The 22,646-nt window shown below is 36.7% G+C and overlaps 1 protein-coding gene across 2 annotated transcripts in view; it reads right to left on the bottom strand.

Moving 5' to 3' along the window:
* Positions 1–20,178, bottom strand: part of grk6 (G protein-coupled receptor kinase 6) — an 81,479-nt gene extending 61,301 nt beyond the window's left edge. For both annotated transcript variants that reach the window (XR_010931209.1, XM_067608891.1), the window contains exons 1-2: positions 19,814–20,178; positions 4,970–5,065 (exon numbers count right to left, since the gene is read on the bottom strand). Coding sequence is in view for 1 of the 2 variants with exons in the window: in XM_067608891.1 (XP_067464992.1) it covers positions 4,970–5,065; positions 19,814–19,865 (148 nt within the window). In the remaining variant the exon portion in view is untranslated. The remainder of the gene's footprint in view (positions 1–4,969; positions 5,066–19,813) is intronic.
* Positions 20,179–22,646: the final 2,468 nt, after the last annotated feature.

Here is a 22,646-nt window from a genome sequence, read left to right as displayed (position 1 = left end):
TGAGTGCATAAGTGCGTTCACACTGAGAAGTATGGGAAATGCAGTGCACTGTGAGTACCCGGATGATGCACTCAAAATGGTCAAAAAGTTGAGTGAAGACCAATGGACACTTCTCGCCCTCAATGGTCGCCATCTTGGCTACGTAACGGAAGGGGAGGGACCACTTTTAAAACTGGAAATGGCGGCCGGGTACGTTGTTAATTACAGTGAACATTGCCACATTATATACATTTAAGTTATACATGTGTTTTTTAGCACTAAGCACCACTATACTGTTGTCGGATATAAGCCATCAGTATGTTTTTTGGGTTAATTTAGCAGTCTATAATGACTTGGTAGCGCGAACGATAACGTGAATGCTAACGCTAGCTAATGCTAATTTGCGATCGTCATTTCCGGTAAGTGCACAATGGCTGTGTTTGATCTGAGACAACACTGCCCTGTCAAAATTCGCGCCCTAGTTATATATAGTGTACACAGTGTACTACATGAAAGTGTACTAACAGAAGTATGTGATTTGAGACACAGCTACTGTTAACCATAGATTGTAAATGCACCATGCTAACCAAGCTAGCAGCTAGCTAGGCCAAATCCAAGATGATGATGGCCAAATTGCTACACTCGAGGTTTCAAATCGGCAGTTTGCAAACCAAATGGTGATGTCACGGTGACTACATCCCTTTTGTTACAGTCTATGACACAAACAGACTAAAAAAATCTTAAGAGAAATCTTAAGATATTATTTTTCACTGATTTGTTTATTAGGATCTCATTTTCATTAAAGGTATCTTTTAAATGTGGAGTTTTTCACTTCTACTGTGCTACAGGTGCTAGTTTCATGCTAACCAAGAAATGTAGCAAGTACCGTGTATCATTGATCGACACTATGCAGGATTTTTTGGTCCTTTCACGGGACAGTTTATCAACCGACTCACCTGCCCACAAGATTTTCTGGAGTGCAAGAACTTTGTGTTACCTTATTGGACTGTTTTCCAAGATGCTACAGGAAAGTCCTTCCCAATCCTCCATATGTAATCTGTTGAATATTTTGCAAAACCTACTTATTTGCTTCTTTCTTCTGCCTGTATGCTAAATATAAAGCTAGAGCCAACAGGCAGTTAGCTTAGCTTAGTATAAAGACTGGAAGCTCCATCCAAAGTGCAAAAATATAACAATTTGTAGTTTCAGAGACAGTTTTGCATTTAAAATCAAATCTTAAGATATCATTTGAGAGACCCAGTCAACATTTTTTTTATTATTTATTATTGCTTTGTTTATTAGGATCTCATTTTCATTAAAAGGTACCTTTAAATGAGGAGTTTTTGACGACTACTATGCTATAGGCGCTAGTTTCTAATTTCTATGTTTCAAGAAATGTAGCAAACATATCCACAAACCACATTGTCAATTACATTTTTTGAATACTTTTAAATTTAGTTTTATCAGTTCGGATTGAGCTCTTCAGAGACACCACAGACTTGATTTTTATCCATAACTACAATAAATGGTTTCCTTTTCCATCTCACCCCTGCACTTTCGCTCTCGTTATCTCCTCTTGTCTCAGTCTATCTGAAATCTTCAGTCTGGTCTGGTATCGCAATTTCTGAGCTCTGCCTCCATCCTGTCACCTGTTGAAATGAAAGTAACCAGTACTGCTGTTTGAAACAGCAAAAACACCAGTCTGCTTCCTCTTTCTGCACCGGCCACAGTTTCCTCTGTTTTACCACTTGAGCAAGATTTTTTTTTTTTTCTGGCCTGCAAACGTTCAGTGTTCTCATGCATTTGACTTTTCTGAACTCAATAATTGATCCGCTTGGTATGAAAGGAGTAAAGACACGCTGGGGAAGGGAGAGGGGTGTCAAGTTAGGACAGATTGTCACAGCTTGCTGTTGAAGACGTGAAACTGAGCCTGTGTACGCTCTTGACAAAGCAGCTGGGGGTTCTTTGGGTGATGACTGAAAAGAAAAAGTGAAACAGAAAAATAATAAGCAGGTTACCATAACGTGCTCTATGGTAGGGATCAGCAGTTAGGTTCAACCATGCGCCGGTTTTTTTCAGTATTGCTTACTGTGGGGGCAACATATTGGTGTGATGGAAACAAAGCCATATGTTTTTAATATGTTTATTTATTTTCATTCATTCAAGAATAAATTGATTTATAAAACAGTTTATTGTTGGTTGTATCTGAGGGCAGATTAGTCATTAGCAGCGTATGTTAATACTCATTTGGTGAAAAACGACTCATATCGACTCAACATGAACGTATCCTCCATGTTACACCGTGAGAATAGAAATGTAATTGATCATTTATCCAGAACACAATAAACAGTGGCCTGCTTCATTTATAGTTGAAGCAAAATACTGTTATTGACACAAATCTGTACTGGTCAGATCAGTCAAATCACGTTATGTACCTTTGTTATTCAGGTTTATAAGATGTTACAATGTCAAATCTATCGGGATTTACATGAGCCTTGTGTTTCGAACATTATCTGCTGTAGATTTATGAAGAGATTTGATGTAATCTATAAAAGGGAAAACTTCAGCTTGTGTTAAAGGGACAAATATTTTTGTTGGACGGCCAGATCTCCTGGCTAAACTTGGCTAAATGTTCAATATCAACAACTTGGCAGATATGTTAATTAAAAATAGTTTGGTTTTCCAAAGAATAAGAGACTTAGTTTTTGTTTTGTTTCTAAAATTATGTAGTCTGCTGCTGAGAGCATGGTTATGATGTGATGTAAATTAATGGACATCTATTTTTGTACTCTATTACAGGCCATCACTGCTCCACAGAGGAAATGAAAAATCAACATTGATCATGAAATGTAATACAAGAATAAATACTGATATTAGACCATGATTAGATAGTGTTTCTGTATATCTGTGTAATCCAAAAATAGCCAACTAATGTGACTTTACCATTTAAGTAAACAATGTTTTGTTGTGTTTTGAACCTTAAGACCAACAACATCCACATCCACAGCTTGATTTATGATATTTACTACAGAGTTGCTCTTTACATTACAGACACCAGTAAACACAGTGTTTTCTGGGTGAAATAATGAGAACATTGAATAAGAGCTTTTGATGAGCTACAACACAGAGGAATATAATGAGCCATACTGTGTAGTACATTATGTAGCGATACATTGAAGTCTGGAGGCCTTGTTGGAACTAAAGAAGAGTCAGCTGCCACCACTTATATTCACCTTCAAATGAAATTCACATGTTATTGCTATAATATTGTACGGCTCAGTATTTTATTAGTGGAGTTGAACTGGCCCCTAAGTAAACGGGGATAACACTCCAGCGATGATAATGTCATGAATAGATTAGTCGGCGAGTAGAAGAGAAATGCAAATAGAGAATCTGAAAATCTCATTCATCGACAATGTCAGGAACACTTTTTAATATTTTACCTCTGCTGTTATGTCCAATTACTGCGTCGCACTTTCATTGACTGTTAACACTATGAAAAGTTACACGAACATGTCATTGTGGATCATTTTCAGAAAAAACACCTTATTATCCAAATAATCAAGGTACAATGCATCCCAGAGTATGCAACATAAACCTTAAAGTCCAACTAAAACACATTTAATCATCCCTTTTTGTAGTCAAACATAAAGTCAACATTTTTAAATACATTGCTGATAATTATGTATTATCAAAACAAAGAAAAAAGGAAAATATCTGTAATGCTCCTTTTTGTTTGAGGGGCGTGTCGGTGTCTGTGTTTGATTGACATCAGCTGGCAGGCTGTCAGTGTTACACCGTACGGATCGAGAATCAAAATAAACAAACTGCTGTAGCTACAAGTCATGGCCACACAGTGTGTTGTCAGCAGTGGTGTTGAAGAGTAAGAACCAAAACAGCATCTAACAGGTCCAAAGTGACATTTGCAGGTATGTTTACATGCTGTTTAATGTGCCGCAGCTAAGCAGCTAATTGGCTATCTACCCTGCTAACTGACATTAGCGCTGCACTTTTCTGCGGTGAATGTTTGTTCGGTGACTCGTTCAACGAGCTAAATTGCAGGACGAGACGTGTGTTCATGTTTGTATGTTAGATAAGAAGGAGACTTTAGCAGGAAAGCTAATGTGGGTTGTTGTTCAGAGTCTGTGGCTTTTGGGTTTTGTAGCAAGATGCTATCAGGCTCAGTGTGACCTTCTGCTCTGCCGATGATATAACGACACGTTATCGCTTTATGCAAGATTTGATTTGCTAAATGGAAATAAGGACTCCAGCTATGTAAGCGGACGATGGAACAGTATTTAATCGAAATGATGTAAAACTAAGGGGCACCATCATAAAATAAAAGAATTTAAAATATAAATTTCTCCCTTTTGGTATCTGATGTTTTCTCAAAGGACACACATGACAAGTGATTTTCAGAGCAGATATGTTGCTTTAGCAGACAAAAAATGTAATTTCATTTTGGTTACACTTTAAAATTATGGTGTCTCCCTCCCTGCAAAGCAGCCCGGTGGTCCAAAAATCTAATGAACCCCTGAAAAGGTAATGTCCAAATTTATAGCATGTTCAAAAATAGTCAATTTCTTTTCATTTAGACAAGCCACACCACAGAGTACTACACCACTGGTTTGGTATGGTAGTTAATGGGGATAATCCAAACTTCAAGCCTCACCTGAAAAACCTAAACCCATAAATTAAATCCGTGAATTTATTTGACCAAAAAATATTTGAGATGTTGTTTCCAGAGGTGCATTTTCAAACTCACAGCCAATAAGACGGCTGTCACAGGATTTAGAAATGTCCCATTATCCTGCTGTTTAACTAACTACACGGTGGCTGAAAGAGTGTTTAGATCAAACAATGACCATGTCACCATAGATACAACAGATTTTATCATTTCATTTTCAGACTAGCACAATGCACAAAGACCACAGATTTCTAAATTCAAGCGAGATCAAAGCTACGCTGGGGAACTACACCGTTATTTTACCTGTGGTTTGTCGCAGGTCTTCACACAAACTGACGTGGGGGAACTGCAGCATCTGCTTCCATTTCTTACTTTTTCCTTTTCTGTTTCCACCGCCTCCTGTAAGACAAACAAGTTTGGTTTAAACTGGGCAGGAAGACAATATAGAGTCACTGAAGAGGAATCTGCTTTTAATCTGAGAAACCAAAGAAGGATGTTTGCTTCAGTGATCAAAAACTACAAAAAAAGCAGTTGTGGTTTCATCACAACAGGGCTGACTCAGAGTAGATTTCCTTCTGTTGACCAATCTGTGAAGTCTTTACGTTCATTCAGGTTTTGTCTCATGACTTTGTTAATGTGTTGCTCCTGAGAGCAGTGACCCTGAACAGGAATAAGCATGAGAAAATGAGCCAGCAGGTTGGTTTCCATCCACCTGTTTTTATTCACATTTTTTGCTAATGTAAGAAACGTGAGTGGAAATATTGCAAAAAATGTTATGCTTTGCCATGGTGGAAAAGTTGATGTGACAAAGTTCAATGTAAACAGACTTAAATAAATGAATAAATGATGAAACGTACATGAAGCATGTGACTTAAACATACAGGCTCCAATACTGACAGGAGCACCAGCCTTGGATGCAAAGAGACATGATGGATCCATTTCACCAGCCTGCACAGCAACTAGCAGCTAGTTAGCATAGCTAGCATAGTTAGCATGTGCTGTGTGTAGCCCATAGACTGTTAAAAAATAAACCGTGTCTCCAGTTTAACGGCACTGTGCTGGGCAGATGTGTTTACAGTGTTTGTGTGCTCTGAAAGACTTCACAGCACTAATATAAAGTCACACAGCGGACGAATTGTTAGCCTAGCATGCTAATCCTACGGTCTAGCTGTAATAACAACGTAGGTGTTACTTCGTTATTAGGCCATCACCCAGTTGGTGTGAGGAATAATTGAGACCGAGCTAGTTTGGTACCTCAAGCCCGAGAGCTACTGTGACTAAATGCATTGAAAACACTTTGAGCTGAAGAAGGATGAGCTAAAAGTCAAGCTAACCAGGGCAGACATGCTAGCTCTAACAACCGACTGCTGGACAGCTCTCACAAACGAAAGCTACATCAACAACTTTTCTTAAAAATTAACCGGTTAGTTACCGGTTAATGGGTGTCGGTCTATCGAAAGCTAAATTAACCAGGCCAAGGATAGTCTGTATGTAGCCTGAGAGGCAAAACCCAGGGCATATGAGACAAATTAACAATTCTGTATTAGCTCTGTAAATGGTCAATTAATCCCTTAGTCGATTAAAATTACCTAAATAAACTATTTTGATAATTGATTAATCGTTAAGGATTTTTTTTTCAAGCAAAAATGCAGATTTGATGTCTACAGGTTCTCAAATGTGATAATTTGCTGCTTTTCTTGGTTTTATATTTTAGTAAACTGAATAGTTTGGGGTTTTGGACTGTTAGTTAGACAAAACAAGACATTTAATGATGTTATTGTGTGCTCTGGCATATTATGATGGTCATTTCCTTTGTTCTCTGATGTTTTATAGACCAAATGATTAACTGGTTAATTGTGAAAATAAACCTCTTTTTTTTTTATTATATGCTTATTTTCAATCATGAAAATGAGATTTTAGTGAGTAAATCAAACTGAGTAAGAAGAAAAGTAAGACAACATGAAGCTGAAACCATCTGTTAAGGTGTTTCTGGGCGTCCCTCAGGCCTCAACCAGAGTTAATATCAGCTCTAAAAGGTGCAAAGATGGCGATGGTGTTGTGAACACAGCAGCAGCCTCGAGGCGTGTGTGTTCTGCCAAAGAGAAAGTCAATGCCACGCTTTGGGATTTGCTATTCAAATACTGCTGAAACTCAGGCATGCCTTAGTAAAAATGAATTATTGTCATAGACACGATGCAAACAAGATGTTTTGGTTAGGACCGGGAAACTGATGATAATATCAGCCACAGAATTAGCGATAAGCTGATTGATTACAGAGAAAACGAGATCCCTGATGTCCGCTCTGTGCATTAATGAGAATGAAAATCAAGACAAACAGCACAAGAATATGGCCTATCACTGAGGCAGGAAGACACTGAAACACAGATTCTCCACAAAATGATAAATATACGTAATTAGACTAAAAGCAGCCTCATTAGCTGAACTATTAAGCTTTTAGTCATGGAAGAAAAACATTACAGGGAGAGGAGAAGCTCTGTCAATGCTGATGTTTTGACCAGAATGGAAGATATTTAACCAACAGTGTGTGACATGATACATTATCTAAGACCCTGAAAAAGTTCAGCCTGACAGGAGATAACTGTACCGCCATAATACTTTCGTCACACCAGCCTAATAAAAGACAATGTTATGTGTTTTCCTGACAGTATGATTCTTGAACAGCAGCTAAACTGTACAAAGTCATTCTTAAGTATTAATGTGAGTAGTAGTTTCCAGCTACTGTGTCACTACTAAAACCGCTGTAATTTATATTTTCATAGTAATATATTTTAAAATTGTACAGCTTTACGGGGCTTTATAGAGAGCTTAAGTCATAGTAGTAGTAGTTTGATCTATAAAATGTCAGAAAATGCTGAAAAATGTTGATCACCGTTTCCCAAGGTGCAACCTAAAATGTCTTGTTTTTTTCCCAATCAACAGTCCACAACCCAAAGATATTCAGTTTACTGTCATAGAGGACTAAAGAAACCAGAAAATATTCACATTTTAGGAGCTGGAAGCTGAAGTTTTCTTCAAAAACAGCTCAAAACCGTTAATTATCAAAATAGTTGGCGATTAATTTTCTGCTAATCGACTAATCGTAGACAACTAAGACAACTTGTCTCCACTAAAGCAGCTGCTATCAGAAGTTGAAACCTCTGTGATTTTAACAAAGTTAAATAACAATTACTTTGTGAGCACAGCAAAAAAAAACTACAACTCCCATGAAAATTTACCAGCATCGGAGCTTGGCTCCTTACGTCATCGTAACTTGGTTTCCATAAAACTCACGAAAACAATCTTCTGCTGTCGTTTTTCAACCTCTTAGCTTTAATCTCTGCTGTATAAAAACAAGCCACATAATCTGCGATCATCTAAAGCTTATGGGAAATGCTGTTCATTAAAGAAAATATTGAACAAACAGTGATATTAATTCGCTTTTTAAATATGACTATCTTTGTCTAAACATATCGAGTGAACTTGACGGTTTTCTTAGTTCTAGAACAGAACCTTTGCGGTTGAAGTTTCACTTTGACTCTTTATTTTTGAGTTTCAGCTTATTGTTTGGCTGTCGGGCTGCAACTTTACTGTTTTTGGTTCATTCTCAGCGTTCTCGTAGCGTTGTTTTCGACCGCAGCAGGCAGCTGCTTTCAGAGAAAAAGCTCTAAAAAAAGAAGAAAAAAAAAACCACTGTACAACAACTGCCAGTGTTAGGCAGCTATGTGTAAAGTGTATTTAGCTAAGCTACCAGTTACATTAAATGAAGCTCAACTGCACTGAAGCAGAAGAGAAATGCAGCAAGCTAAGCTACAGCAACATGGCAAAAATAGTTTGCTACATACTTTTATATTTCTTATTCTATTAGGCTATTATTATAATTATTATTATTATTACATTCTATATTATTGGCAGTTTAAAAAGTGGTATTTTTTTTAGGCCCACACTGTACTAGTAGCTATATCTACATACATTTCAAGCAAATAATTTCGACTAACCACCATACTTAGCCACCATTTCTTGTAAGACGCACCCCCACCATTTATGTTCCAGATGTTTTCATTTGAATTAATTTCAAACTGGATGTTATTTAACTATTAAATCATCTAATAGTGGATATTACAACATTTTCATACAACTGAACTGTCGATGTTTAGTTCAGTGTTGTCTGCTCACTTGCTAACAAGTTTTCACATACTCATAATTGCAATAACACCTAAATGAATTGTTATAGCTGACTCAATATGCGGATGTATTTTTAATCAAATCATTAGGCTAATTCAACTCTACAATCTTCCCCCCGGGGTTCAAGTACTCCTGGTTGGGAATCACGGTTTGAAGGCAAGTCTGAGATATTTGTCACATGTTGTCTGTCGCCTTCTTTTATGTCTTCAGTAAGCAGAGGCAGAGAAATGTCACGGTCTATGAATAGTATTTTTACTTTCCTGCAGCATAATAAGAAACATCAGCAGACTGAATGTTAGTAAGTTAAACATATTCAGGCGGAAACTTAAGATTTTTCACTACTGAATGATCTATGGCTACATGACTTCAATTAGCTCTTTAATCATTTAAAAGATCAAATTAAGTTATTATTTTTGATGTTTTATAGATTGTAAAATGTCAAAAATATAGAAAAATGTCTTGTTTTGTCCAACTAACAGTCCAAAACAAAGATATTCAGTTTACAAAACAGGGAAAACAGTAAATTCTCACTTTTTAGGATGATCTTAGAAGTTGATATAAGAGGTTTGTTTACTCTCTTTATGTTTTACCTGCTGTTACGTTAATCTGACAGCATTCAATCCAGACTTGTGTGTTGAAGGTGTTTTTTTGCAGTTAGGGCTTGATTTTCTGACAGTTTTGTTGTAAAGTGTTGCAGAAATGAGTCTGATCCAATACATATATTTATGTACATAACAGCAAAATATATGTTGACTTAATATTAATCTGTCACATTGAAATAAAAGCTGTAGTTTACCGACTTTGACTTTTTCATGAGCTACTTAATTCAAATACTGAAGGTCCTGGTTCAAAACTGCTAAACTGATCAGCTTAAATTATTGATATGATTATGATGAAAGAAAAGCTGAAGTGAAGGATGTGACTCCTGAAAGTGACGGGAAGCGATCCTCTAGAGAGAAGACGTCTCAATCTGTTGGAGTTGTTTAAACTACAGAAACACTCGCAGTTAAACAGCAGCTTTTACAGAGTAGAGTACAAACTCACAAAACACACAAAAGTTTCATTTTCAGGTTCATTTTAGACATTTTGTCAAGTTAATTAATGTTAATTAGTGACAGCTGATAGTATCTGCTGCCAACGTAAAATGATTAATGTGCCAATTATTTTCTAAATGAATCATTTAGTCAACGAAATGTTAAAAAAGCAAGGAAAAGACTGTTTTCACAACTTCCTAGAGCTTCACAGTCTTCAATTTGCTTGTTTTGTCCGACTAACAGTACAAATGTTCAATTCAAGGTGTTCAATTCATTACCATATTCGACAGAGAAAACAGCAAATCGTCACATATTTGTTAAGAAAAGTTCTATATAAGTAAAGTTTATTATTATAGTTTATATACGAGAGGAACCGGAAAACTTCTGGAATTTTTGCTTGAAAAATGACTGAAGCAATTATTATATCATAGTTATTTTAACTGTTGCAAGCAATGTTTTGCAGCAGCTGAAAGTGAGAAGCTGAATATTTTGTGCGCTGCTACTCTTTGCTAATGAGAAAGCAAGAGTTTGAGTCAGAGTTCGGTGAGTCTGTGTGTTTTGTCAACCACAATGTTACAAGTCACTCGCTCCGATGTGCCCAAATCTTTTTTCACAGTCATAATTGATGAATCATTTCAGTCATTTTTTTCTTGCAAAAATGCAGAACATTTGTTGTTTCCAGCTTCTTGATTGTAAAGATTTGCTGCTTTTCTTTGTCGTAAGTGACAGCTGCTCATCTGCTGCAGCTACGAGAGCGTCTCTCATAATTGATTAATCATTTCAGTCATTTTTTTCTTGCATTTTACGGTCCAGATATCATCAGATAATTCATAATTCATTTGTAATTCAAAAACCAAAAAAACGGTAAATCTGTTATTTGTTTCAAAACAAAAAACAAAAAAACGTTTTTGGTGTCAGAATCAAATAACGAAGTACCAATCAAACCCGGCCCGTTTTTGGTTTTTGCTGATTCGTTTTATTGTTATTCCTTTTTGGATTGAATATCGAACAGGTCTGCGGACATCAAGCCAATTCGTTTTTGCGTTTGAAACCAAAAATGGAAGTCACAGGGGTTTTTTCCTTTTTTCATTTTAAACCAAAAACAAAATCACGTGATCTATTCCTTTTTTAGTTTCCCAAAGAAAATCCAGAAAACCAAATTCAAAAGACCGTTCAATTTTGGTTGAAAAAGTACGAAAGTATTTTCGTCAGTTTTGTACGATAGCGGAAGCGGCTACATTAGCCTACCCATGATCCTCAGCAACCGTTGCTATGGTGAAGACGCCAGCAGGCTGAGGTGACAAAACACAGGAAAGAAAGGATTGGCTTTATTTTAGTCGATACCTTTCCTTTAATATAAAATAATCATTATTTTTATGTAAAAATGACTCAGGTGCTTTATTCAGGCATGAAATGTAAAACTGCAATCAGATTAACACGAAGGAGAACATATCTAAAAGTGAAACACCACCTTCTTTACATTAACAAGCCTCTGATTGAGCTCCGTCAACACCTTCCTCCTCCTCCTCCTCCTCCTCTGCTGCTGCAGGCACTTCTTTTTAATCATGAGGGGCTTCAAACACCTGTTCATGTACATTACAGATTTCTATTTCTACCACATCAGACCCTCAATCACTTGAGAAGAAAGAGAAGATTCCACCTGAGTGGGGTTTTTTTTGTCATCCTGAAAAACCGCAAATGAGCACAAGCGCTGCTGAAGAGCCAGAGAGAAATGACTGAATATATTCATTATCAATTAATATGCTAATTACTTTCTCGATTAATTGTTTTGTCTATAAAAATGTCCAAATATAGCAAAAAAAAAAAAAGTCTGTTATAATTTCTCAGAGCTCATGGTGACGTCTTCAAATGTCTTGTTTTATCTGATCAACAGTCTAACATCCAAAGATAAATCGCTTTTCTGTCATGTGTGACGATTCTTTAACCTTTTTCAATAAAAATGACTACAACAATTATTCAATTATTCAAAATAGTTACAGATAAATGTTCCTGTCAATCGATGAATCGTTGCAGCTCTAAAGACAAGCAGGAAAACTTCAACTCTCCCTGCAGCCAGGGAAGAAAACAACTTTTATTGTGAGTAGTTTTACAAATCAATAATGTTTTTTTTCCATGTGCCATTTAAGAGGTCGGTGCCATTATACAAATGTTTTAAAGTGGATAAAACTAAAGAGGCAGATCCTGATACTATTAAAAGTCTCAAACTCTCTGAAAACAGCAACAAAACAAACATTACCTGAATTTTTTTTTTTGGAAGGGGATGAAAAACTAAAAGAATGTTTAAAGGAAAAAACCACAGGAAAACTTTTGACTTACAAATGTGGTCATTTTATAACATGAGGTAATTTGAATGGAGATAAAACAATGGCCTTGACCTTGTATCAACAACAATATGCCCTATGAGTCAGCTGTGTTCATGTCATGGGATGGTAGCAGTTAGAAAAATTTCCATGTTTACAACTCGCCCGTAGTTACACAGCTGCATGTGAGGGTTAAAGATACTGTGCATGGACAATAGAGCATGATATTAAATTTGCATTGAATCTCCTTCAACAATGGACAAACATCCCTGTTTGTTTGCTTTCTGAGACATTTCTTTGTTATTATTTCAGAGAAATCTGTTTCTGCATGTAATTACAGCTTTGATGTTGATGTGAATGTTATTTACATGTTGAAAACTGGAAATTACTGTAAAAGTCACATGACATGAACACAACATTAGCCACGGATTCATGTTAGCTGTAGTTGTTGAAAGCTAACAATATAACTGCTGTTGTACCCAGTTAATAGATACATAGAACATTTTTAAATGCTTTTGAGCATCGAATACAAACACCAAATACTGAAAAAGTTGGCGTTGAATTATCTTGTTTATTTATTCTTTGATTAGATATTTTCTGATTTAAATCTTCTGTTTTCTCATTTTAAACTGTATCTAAAGGCTCCTTCTGTGGGATTTTGAGCTGAATGAGACAAAAGTTGACAATTGTGAGAGAAACGTGGTGAAATCTCCCAGATCTCACTGTGAGACTCGCCCAACCAATCAGAATGTGACAGGAAGTGATGCTGAATACACAGACTGACGTGATATTTTCATAAGTACGGATTTTGAATAAAGGTTAGGGAGAAAAAAACTCTACTTCCTCCTCGCGATGACATCAGATTGTTCGCGTACGCACATAAACATGCGTCCGTTCTCTAATCTTTGTTGTTGAGGTCGTTCACGTTGTCAACTCTCATATTTCAGATCTGATTCAACTCCGACACGTACGGATGGATTTGAGAAGTTGACATTTAGAGTAAAGAGGGAGAAAAAGAAGTAAAAATCTGCTGCTAATGTTTGTTTACGTAGCCTCTGGAGTCGGAGGAAGCTTCCTGAAGCTGACCAATCAGAACAGAGTGGGCTCATCAGGAGGCGGAGCTTAAAGAGACAGGAGCTAAAACGGCCTGTTTCCCACAGAGGCTGAACCGAGGGGCTGCATAAAGGACGAGTAGAAGATAAGTAAGGAGTTTTTAACTGGGAATTGTGTTTTTACCTCCAAGTCAGTCTTCACTATTCCCGCAACTGTGTACATGTGTCTAATATTAATCATTATATTATATTAATACTCTTTTTTTGTTGTTATTATCATTGTTTTGTTTACCATGTGTACTGAGTATGATTGTGTATGTGATAAAAAATTTGAATTCATGCAAAGATATTGCAGTAGGGCCCCAGAATATAAATATAGACCTGGAAATATGGAAATATGCAGAATGTGTTCTTCAACACAACCATACCACAAACCAACCAAAATGATGGAGGTAGATGTAGATGATGAGCTGATGACACGTCACTGCTCTCATTTATTTTTTTTCCATTTTTACGTATAGCGCTGCGATTCACCACTGCATTTATTCAGGGCTTGACATTAGCACTCACCCACCTGCCAAATGTAGGTAGGATTTAGCAGCAGCGTGTAACACGGTCACTCTTATTGGCCACTTTAGCAGATGGCATTCTGTGTCATGAACTCTTTTGTCATAAACTGGAGCAGCGCTGCAGATCGATCTGAGGAAAATTACTGTCAGCTCGATCACCCCCCCCATTCACTCCTGCTCACCCGCTCATCTGCTGCAGCTACAAGAGCATCTCTCTCTCTCACACACACACACACACAGCTGGCAAGAGGAAAAATTGGGAGTATCTGTCATTTTGAATCAGGAAACGACTGAAGTGATTAGACAAAAACAATTTGCTCCCTACTGCAGATATTTCTTCTACTTTGTCTTATTCACTATTGTTGTTAATAACTATTTATAAAGACAAAAGTTTTTCTCTTGCTAGTTTTTATCTTTTCAATTAATCTTCTTCTTCACCACTTTTATTATATGCAATAAGAAGCTGCTCTTTTTATGTATTTGTCTTAATTGGTTGCATGTTTTCATACAAAAGGAGCTCTACACACAACCTTATTCAGAGCTGAATATTTGATGACTGTCCTCTAGTTTAATCGGTTAAAATGTAATTTCCCAACAACAAATCTTTGGCTGGTGAAAATGCTGAGTGTCTGGTAACTTTGGAAAAGTACCAACCACAACGTTAAGTCCTGCATCTGTCTGTCTGCATCTGACGAGACTTTATTAAAGTTGCCTCACACCATGTGACATGTAATAAACTTGTACACTATAAAGGCACCTTTATTTATTAGATTGCTGTACAGCTGTGTGTGTTTTAGTCAACACTTGGAGTGAGACCATTTAGTTTTTTTGGAAGAAACAACACTTTCTTCCTCTTACAAATGAAAGGTTTAATTCATTAGCGATAAAACAAACCCTTCCTCAGTTCAGTACACTCAGGGCCATTTTGCAGCCAGTTGCTTATGACTTTAGATAACGTTTGCAACCTCTAGCTAGAGATTTTATTGTTTGACTGACTCTTTCTACTTGTGCTACTGTTACACAATGTTTTACTATTTCCCATTATCTCATAACGTGTTGCCAAAGTTGCAGCTGTTCAGAAAAAGCTACATAGGATCTCTTTAACATTTGAGATCTTTGGCTTCTGTTGATTGTGATCTGTTGATTCTGTCGGTATAATTTTGGTTTCAGTAGCAAAACTTCTTGTTGTATTAGCAGTAGTACTAAGAAGCATGATGCCCAACACTGCGTACCACAGGAGATAAAGCAGGCATCACTACAAACCTGATAAAATCTGACAAAAACATGAAACCCATTATGGTTGATTTCCTTCTATCATCAGCTTCTTTGCAATGCTGCTTTTCTTGAGATCCTGAACACCTGTCAAAACATTTTTATATACAACAAGAAACACTACAAGTGTGGTCAAGCAGCTACAAATTTGCTCACACAAACAGCTTTAGTCGAGAGAAAATGATGAAACCAAAAGCGAAGGTTACCTTAGTTCAACTTTTATTTGACGGCTGCATTGTTGTGTTTAGTTTTTGTTGACTAAAACACAAAAAAATAAGTAAAATGGGACTAAAACTAACATACGTTTTCATCAGGAGACTAAAATTAAATCAAAATCGCGTGACAAAATAACACTGGTATGTAGAGCTGCGACTATTTTCCATTATCCATTAATCTGCTGATTATTTTCTCGATTAATTGCTTAATCGTTTGTTCTGTAAAACATCTGAAAACAGTGAAAAATGTTTGTCAGTTTCCTAAAATCCACGGTGACATCTTCATATTACCTGGTTTGTTAGAACAACAGTCAAAAAAACCAAACATACTCAGTTTACTATCACATAAGAAAAGCAGCAAATCCTCACAAATGATTGACTGGAACTGGAGAATGTTTGACATTTCTAATTTTAAAAAGGAAAGAAATGATTAATAGATTATCAAAATAGTTGCCAACTATTTTACTAGGATGCACACATTTGCCCACGGGAAGTGACACAAAAAGTCAAATATAAACTCATGAACAGCAGAGACTCTGTGCAGATAAAGATGGATTCTCCGACATTGCACCTGTTGCCTCTGCATCACATTTGTGTGCACTAACAACGTCACACTACAGGATTATTGGTCATTTAAGGTCATACGGTTTACTCTCCCTGACATTTAAATATATGGGAAGTTGCCTAACGCAGCTTAGGAAGGAGGAAAAACTCCACCCTAAAACTTCATGGCTCTTTTTTCTTTTAAAAAAACATAATTTTATAAATAATTGTAAACTGTGAAAAGTAAATGGAATATTTTAGGTCAAAGTGCAAAGGCTTCTTTTAAAAAAAAACAACCATTTGCACCCACAATTAACAATCATGCAGACATAGAGGCAAACAGAAGTTCAGCCACAACAATTCACTGCCTTCCATCTGTGATGAATCACGCCGAAGGGATCGTGACACTCATCTTCTCATTAAAGCAACTTTTAGGCCTCTGCAATTGGATTTCAAAGGCACACTGAAATTAACTGGCACTAATTGCTTCCTCGAAGGTCAGAAATGAGTTGAAAAGCAGATGGCACACTTTAGGAAACAGTGAGCAATAATGTGAAGTATGAGCAACTGTATAACCATTATAGTTTATATGTTTAAGCATGTAAAGAAGGCAGCATGTTCCTATTAAATCGAATGGAGTTACCATATTCTTTGAAGCCTTCTGGTGGGTGTGTTTACACCTGGTGAGCAGTGAACCTACATGATTATTTATTGGCATTAATCCGGCTGCATTGACCTGACCTGGTGTTTAACTTTTCTCAAATCTGCAGACGGGTTTCCGGCCAACGTCATCAGTAAAAAAACTGAGAGAATGACTGAGAACGCATGTGAGTATCACCATGTGAAGTTGTTTTTGTGCTGAGAGTCCTGGATTTCAGAGTCCTAGATTTTTTGATGGAGGTTGATGGATGATTTCATACTGAAACTGCAGAAAGACACACTCGTTTTAAGGTCACACAGCTCATGTTACTGTGTGTTTACGGCTGTTTAATGAAGAGCAACGTTTGTCAGACTCTGTAATCAATACTTTGGTGATCAGTGTCACATGTAGTTACAGTGTGTTTATGTGTAAACTGATGGCTTTGGGTGTAAATGATGTAAATAAAATGCATGACATTGTTACGCTCATAAATTTTCAGAGAAAAAACATTCAACATGTGATCAGAGTCTCTTGTCATGTGTGGCTGATCAATAATACTGATTAAATCCTTTTATTTATTTTACATGTTAACATTACTTTACTGTTACCATGCTAACGTGTTTTCATTTTCATGCTAACACTACTTTGTTTTCATGCTAACATTAATTTCTTGTTACCATGCTAACATAACTCAATTGTGTTTTCATGCTAACATTACTTTGTTTTTTATGCTATTGTTACTTTGTTTTCATGCTAACATAACTTTATCGTATTCATGCTAACACTACTTTGTTTTTGTGCTAACATTTTATTGTTACCATGCTAACATTTTTTTTTTTTTAAGCTAACATAACTTTATTGTGTTTTCATGCTATTGTTACTTTATTGTCTTCATGCTAACCTTACTTTATGTTGTTTATGCTAACGTTACTTTATTGTTTTCATGTTAACACTACTTTATTTTCATGCTAGTGTTATTTCATTGTTATCATGCTAACATAACTTTTTCATTTCTCAAGTTAACATAACTTTATTGTATTTTCATGCTATTGTTACTTTATTGTCTTCATGCTGACGTTACTTTATGGTTTTCATGCTAATGTAACTAACACTGTGTAGTCTGTGTTAGCATTATCACTGCTACAAGCTGCCGTTTCTTATTGCAGTAAAACTGTGGGAATTGGGAAAAATTACAAGCAAAGGAAAATAAATAATTTTTTTTAAACTACTACCAATGAAGAGTCATATGTAATCATTTCCTTTGATAAAAAGCATACTGCTTATCACAAAGACTATATTTCAGTGCTATTTTTTAAATTTATTTTCTGAAAATGAGAACCATGAGCTTAAAGTTATATAAATAGAAAATACTGTGCTTGAATTTCATTTATAAGCCTTTATTAACTAAACTTTCCCCTAGACATTAGCACCAAATAAAAATCTGTCAATAACGCCATTAAATCCATATCTAAAATAAATAAATCAATAAATCCGTTAACATAAAACTATAGTTTTATTTCCAAAGTGCCCATTTTTATGTCTGGGGTAGATTATGTCCATCTTTGCTGTCTGAACAACGCATCAATTTGTATTCTTCTGACTAACTGAATGCAAACCTCATTTGGGAATTGTTTTGCTCAGTCTGTGGCATCATTTTTGGTGGCAGTTGAGATTTGTCCATCTTTCACCTGAATGCTTGCCTGAATCCTTGCTGAATGTGCTGCAATGGCATAAATTACCATGACATGAAATGTGTCATTTAGTCCAAGCCACAAGTGGCCTCTTGATTTGGCTATTTCATGCGGAAAAGTTGTGGTAATTTAGCAAAATTACAAGCTCTTACAAATATTGTGGATATTTCTTGAATTTGCATCAGTTATTGCGATTGCATTTCCTGCGTAATAATGCTGATGCAGGACTTTTTGTGGCCCAACGATTAAATGAACATCTTGTCGAGGTTCTGGAGAGGTCAAAGGTCAAGGCCTGCCTCTTGCTGTGAGATACGGAGCCTTGCTCAGGGACACTTCAGCTGGGCAGATGGGTGCCAGCACCGAGACTAGCTGATCCTCCACGAGCACAAACAGATGAACTGAATTGAGCAGATAATCTCACAGTGAGAGATCATGACACTCATCTTCTCATGTCTCTCTCCGCAGATGGCATCAGGATTATGTTCGCGCCGAGTCACCACAACCTTTGTCTCCTGCTTAGAATAACAATAACAAAGGGCTGTTTCCATTGTTCATAATATGATGTCTACAAGTCATACTGAAAGAACTCAAGAGTGTTATCATGTGCACAAGAGCCATTTTGCACACTGTAGTAGTGTTTGGTAGATGTAACATTTGATCTGGTGCATTTGCATTTTTGATATTCAGCATAGTGAGCCTGCAGGTATATTAGCATAAAAAACAAGACTGCGCACTAAATAAAAGGGCCATTTCAACAAGAGGACACTAAAATCCTACATTGCAAATTGTGAGCACAAAATACAAACCCAAAGTAGTACAGCACAGTAGCTCTGCCTCAACATCCTGTTTCGCAAAAGGACAGGACGATGCTGCAATATCAGCAAGGGAAACCCGATGTGTCGCTGCACGCGCATTTTTCACAGTTGCAGCCCCTTCCGGACCGTTCACTTCACGTTTCATATACACAATCACAGCCACGCCAAACTCATTTTGAAAAACTGGCAATTTTACGCGCCTTTAAATTAGAAATTTGTCAGTTCGCTTGTACATGATACATTAAAAGTCTATGAGACCCACTCTTTAATCGACATACACCAAAAACAATACTTTATGTCAATAGATAATAAACTAATATAACTATCTAGCTTAGCATCACCACTGTCTTCTCTTAACAAGCCATATTTGTGAGTGTATTGTAACAGTATTGTAGACAGTTCATGTTAAGCACATTGAGTAAGGAAAACAAGAGATGTTATTGCAATTAAGAGATTTACTAAAACTATTTTTTACACCGAATTGACCTCAGTTTTCTGAAGAGTTGGAGGAAGTCTCCAGGCAGGTTATAGCACGTATGTACGTTCACAGATACGTCAGAAAACTTGAAATTTCTCAAGTTGTAAATGGAGTTTGGCACACAGACCTATCCACTCGAGAGAACGGGCGCGTATTTTTAGGTAATATCCTGTTCGTATTGAGTCGCATCACCGAAAGATTTATCGGCCAAGAGGAAGTGCAGTAACAGTTCATATCACCCGTGTCCGGGGCATCCCTCCTGCCGTTGGACCGCTGCTGAATCGATAAGGTACCGGGGAGAGAGGCGCTGTCAAACCCGGCTGCTCCATCCTTACCTTCCCGTGCTTTCAGCAGCACCGTGTTAGCCACGATGTTCTCCAGCTCCATGTTGATGCTGTCTCGGTTTACAGCAGCAGACCGACTCCAGGTCTCCCTCCCCCGGCGGCTTCAGGCTCAGTTTATCCTTCCTAAGCACCGTCCACCACCTCCTCCCACCGCCCGGCCAAGGAGGAAAAATTCAACCCTCAATTTCTGCTTTCCTACAGTCCTGTCCGCCGGTGACAGTCCGCACTCCCCTTCTCCTGTTTCTCCTCCTCTTTCTCCTCCTCTTCCTCCTCCTCCTCCTCCTCCCTCCGTCTCTCCGCCCTGCTGCTGTCAGAGAGGAGGAGAAGAAAACAGAAGTCCCACTCGGTGTTAAAATTAATGAAAAATGAAAAAAGAAAAACAGAATATGAAATAGACAGATATCTCACTCTGTTGCCTCTTTTTTAAGCTAGCATACATAATACATCTCGGGTTTTCTGTTCATATTCTGAGTTAGTTAAGTTGGTAAATTATATGTTATGTTGGACAATAGTGTAATTACAACGTGTTTAGTATTTAAAACTAGATTTGTTAGCAACCAAAAACAACAGTCATCACAAAGTTTTGTCTGAAACAGCTAGCTTTAGCTTCTGAATGCTAAAAAAAAAAATTGCATTTAACTTAGTTTAATGTCAAGGTTATCAAATTTTACTGTCCTGTACAGTTAAAGATAAGCATTTGTCCTTTTCCCATTATGAAAATAACAACTTAGGTTAATTGGTGTCTCTAAATTGCCCCTATGTGTGAATGGTTGTCTGTCTCTATACTAGATGTTAGCCCTGTGATTGACTCGTGACCAGTCCCTGCCTCTGGCCCAATGTCAGCTGACAGCTCAAGTTCCCCAAAACCCTCTAGAGATAAGTGGTAAAGAAAATGGATATAAGAAGTTTGTCCTTCCCAAAAATTCCCTAGAAAAAGTTTTCATATAATTTCTTGTTTTTATGAAAAAATTATCTGCTCTGTAGAGGCCATTTTGAATGCTAAAAAGCTAGCCTCTGCCTTAAAAAGCAAAAAACATATCTGGGGTTTTCTGTTCATATTCTTAGTTGGTTAAATGGGTAACTTCTATGATATGTTGGACATTAGGATAATTATGATCAATTTAGTATTTAAAACTAGATTAAATGGTAGCATTCAAAAAGAGTTCTCACAAAGTTTTGGCTAATACAGCTCGCTGTAGCTGCTGAATGCTAACAAAATAATTGTTATATTTATCTTGATTAAGTCAAAAGTTTATTTACTGTCCAGTACAGTGAAAGATTAATATTTAGCAGGCCTAATCACAGAAACCTCTTAATCCTGTTTATATTACAGAAATAGCAGTTTGACAAAATAATCTCAACGCAAGGCTAGCGAGAAAATTATTATATTTTGTCAACCCCAATTTTCAGAATTAGCTAATTGGCTCTGTTCATGTCATAGTGGAATTTATTTATTTGTTTGTTTGATATAAAACTAAGTTAAAAGAAGTTTTTCCTTTCTCAAATGTCCCCAGAAAAAGTTTTCATATAATTTCTTGTTTTTACGTAAACCAAGGGGGTTTATCATCATTACGGTGGCCAATTTGGAACATTTCAGGCTCAGCTGTACTCAGACTCAACCTTGGTTTGAGCTGAATGCAAAATGACAATTACTAGGCTAACATTAGCTAGAAGCTATGCTGCTGTCATGGCTAAAAATGAGCGATCATTGCTGGATACAACTTTGATTTTTGCTAAATACTGTACATTGTACAGTTTTTGTTGCAGTGCTTGACATTATCTTTGACATTTTAAACACTATAAATATCATACTATAAAAAATATATGACTGTGAATATATCCTGAAAACACATTTTAAATCTTGGTTTTCAGTTATAACAAAATTTTATTTCACATATTTTCTGATCTTAATGATTGAAGAATTCCCAGGAAGAATATTAGGAGTTTGGCAGTAAACTTCTAGATTTGAATCTGAATTGTGACCTCCATGTTTCTTCCCAATACCTGATTGATGTCATTCTAATTATAGCCAGTAAAAATGTTTCTATGTTTTGTTTGCATTTCACAAGGTAGGTCATAATATTTAAATCAATATGCTGTGAACCAAATCCAATTCCTCTTAGGGGCCAAAAAGGCTTTTGGTGTCCTTAATATATCAATCAGAATTGATGCACTGTTATAAATCCAGAAATCAATATATTACTGACTTCAGAGCTGCTACTACTCTTTGTAGATCATCTCTCACTCTGCAGACAGGATTTCCCCGCAGAGATCAATGAAAGCACCGAGGCGCGTTAAAGGTGCATTAAGAAAGACTCTCACAGCTCATACAGTATGAGGCAGAGGGTTGATAGAGTTATCGATCAGTAATTGTCACTCAGTGATTGCCTTTCCTGGCTCTGGCTTTCAAAGCTCACTCTGGACCAAACTTGCATTTGGAGACAATCCTCCATCGAATTCTGCCACTGCTCATTGATGACCTGAACAGTTTAGAGCTATAAATGCTAAAAGGCCTTTTACCCAAACCAGGAGAGGAAGAAAACAACTGGACAGTATTATCTGGGCGTAATGAGTTGAGAGACCATGTACACAAGCATAAATATATTTTAGACACTTGACATCCTGATCTAAACGGTGATGAGAAAGTTTCTAGTAATTTTGATTGTTTTTTAAAAAGTCCGGCTTGTGTTCATTAATTAAAGTGAATAAATAAGTTATTACATTTGCTGGTTGGACTCTCACTGCTTTGGTCCAGACTGAAATACCTTAATATTTAAATCTAAATTGGATGGATTGCCATTAAAATGCATGCAGACATTCATGT

This window comes from Thunnus thynnus, chromosome 13, assembly GCF_963924715.1.
Source record: "Thunnus thynnus chromosome 13, fThuThy2.1, whole genome shotgun sequence".
Taxonomy (NCBI): Eukaryota; Metazoa; Chordata; class Actinopteri; order Scombriformes; family Scombridae; genus Thunnus; species Thunnus thynnus.
This window is presented reverse-complemented; position numbering and strand designations above follow the sequence as displayed.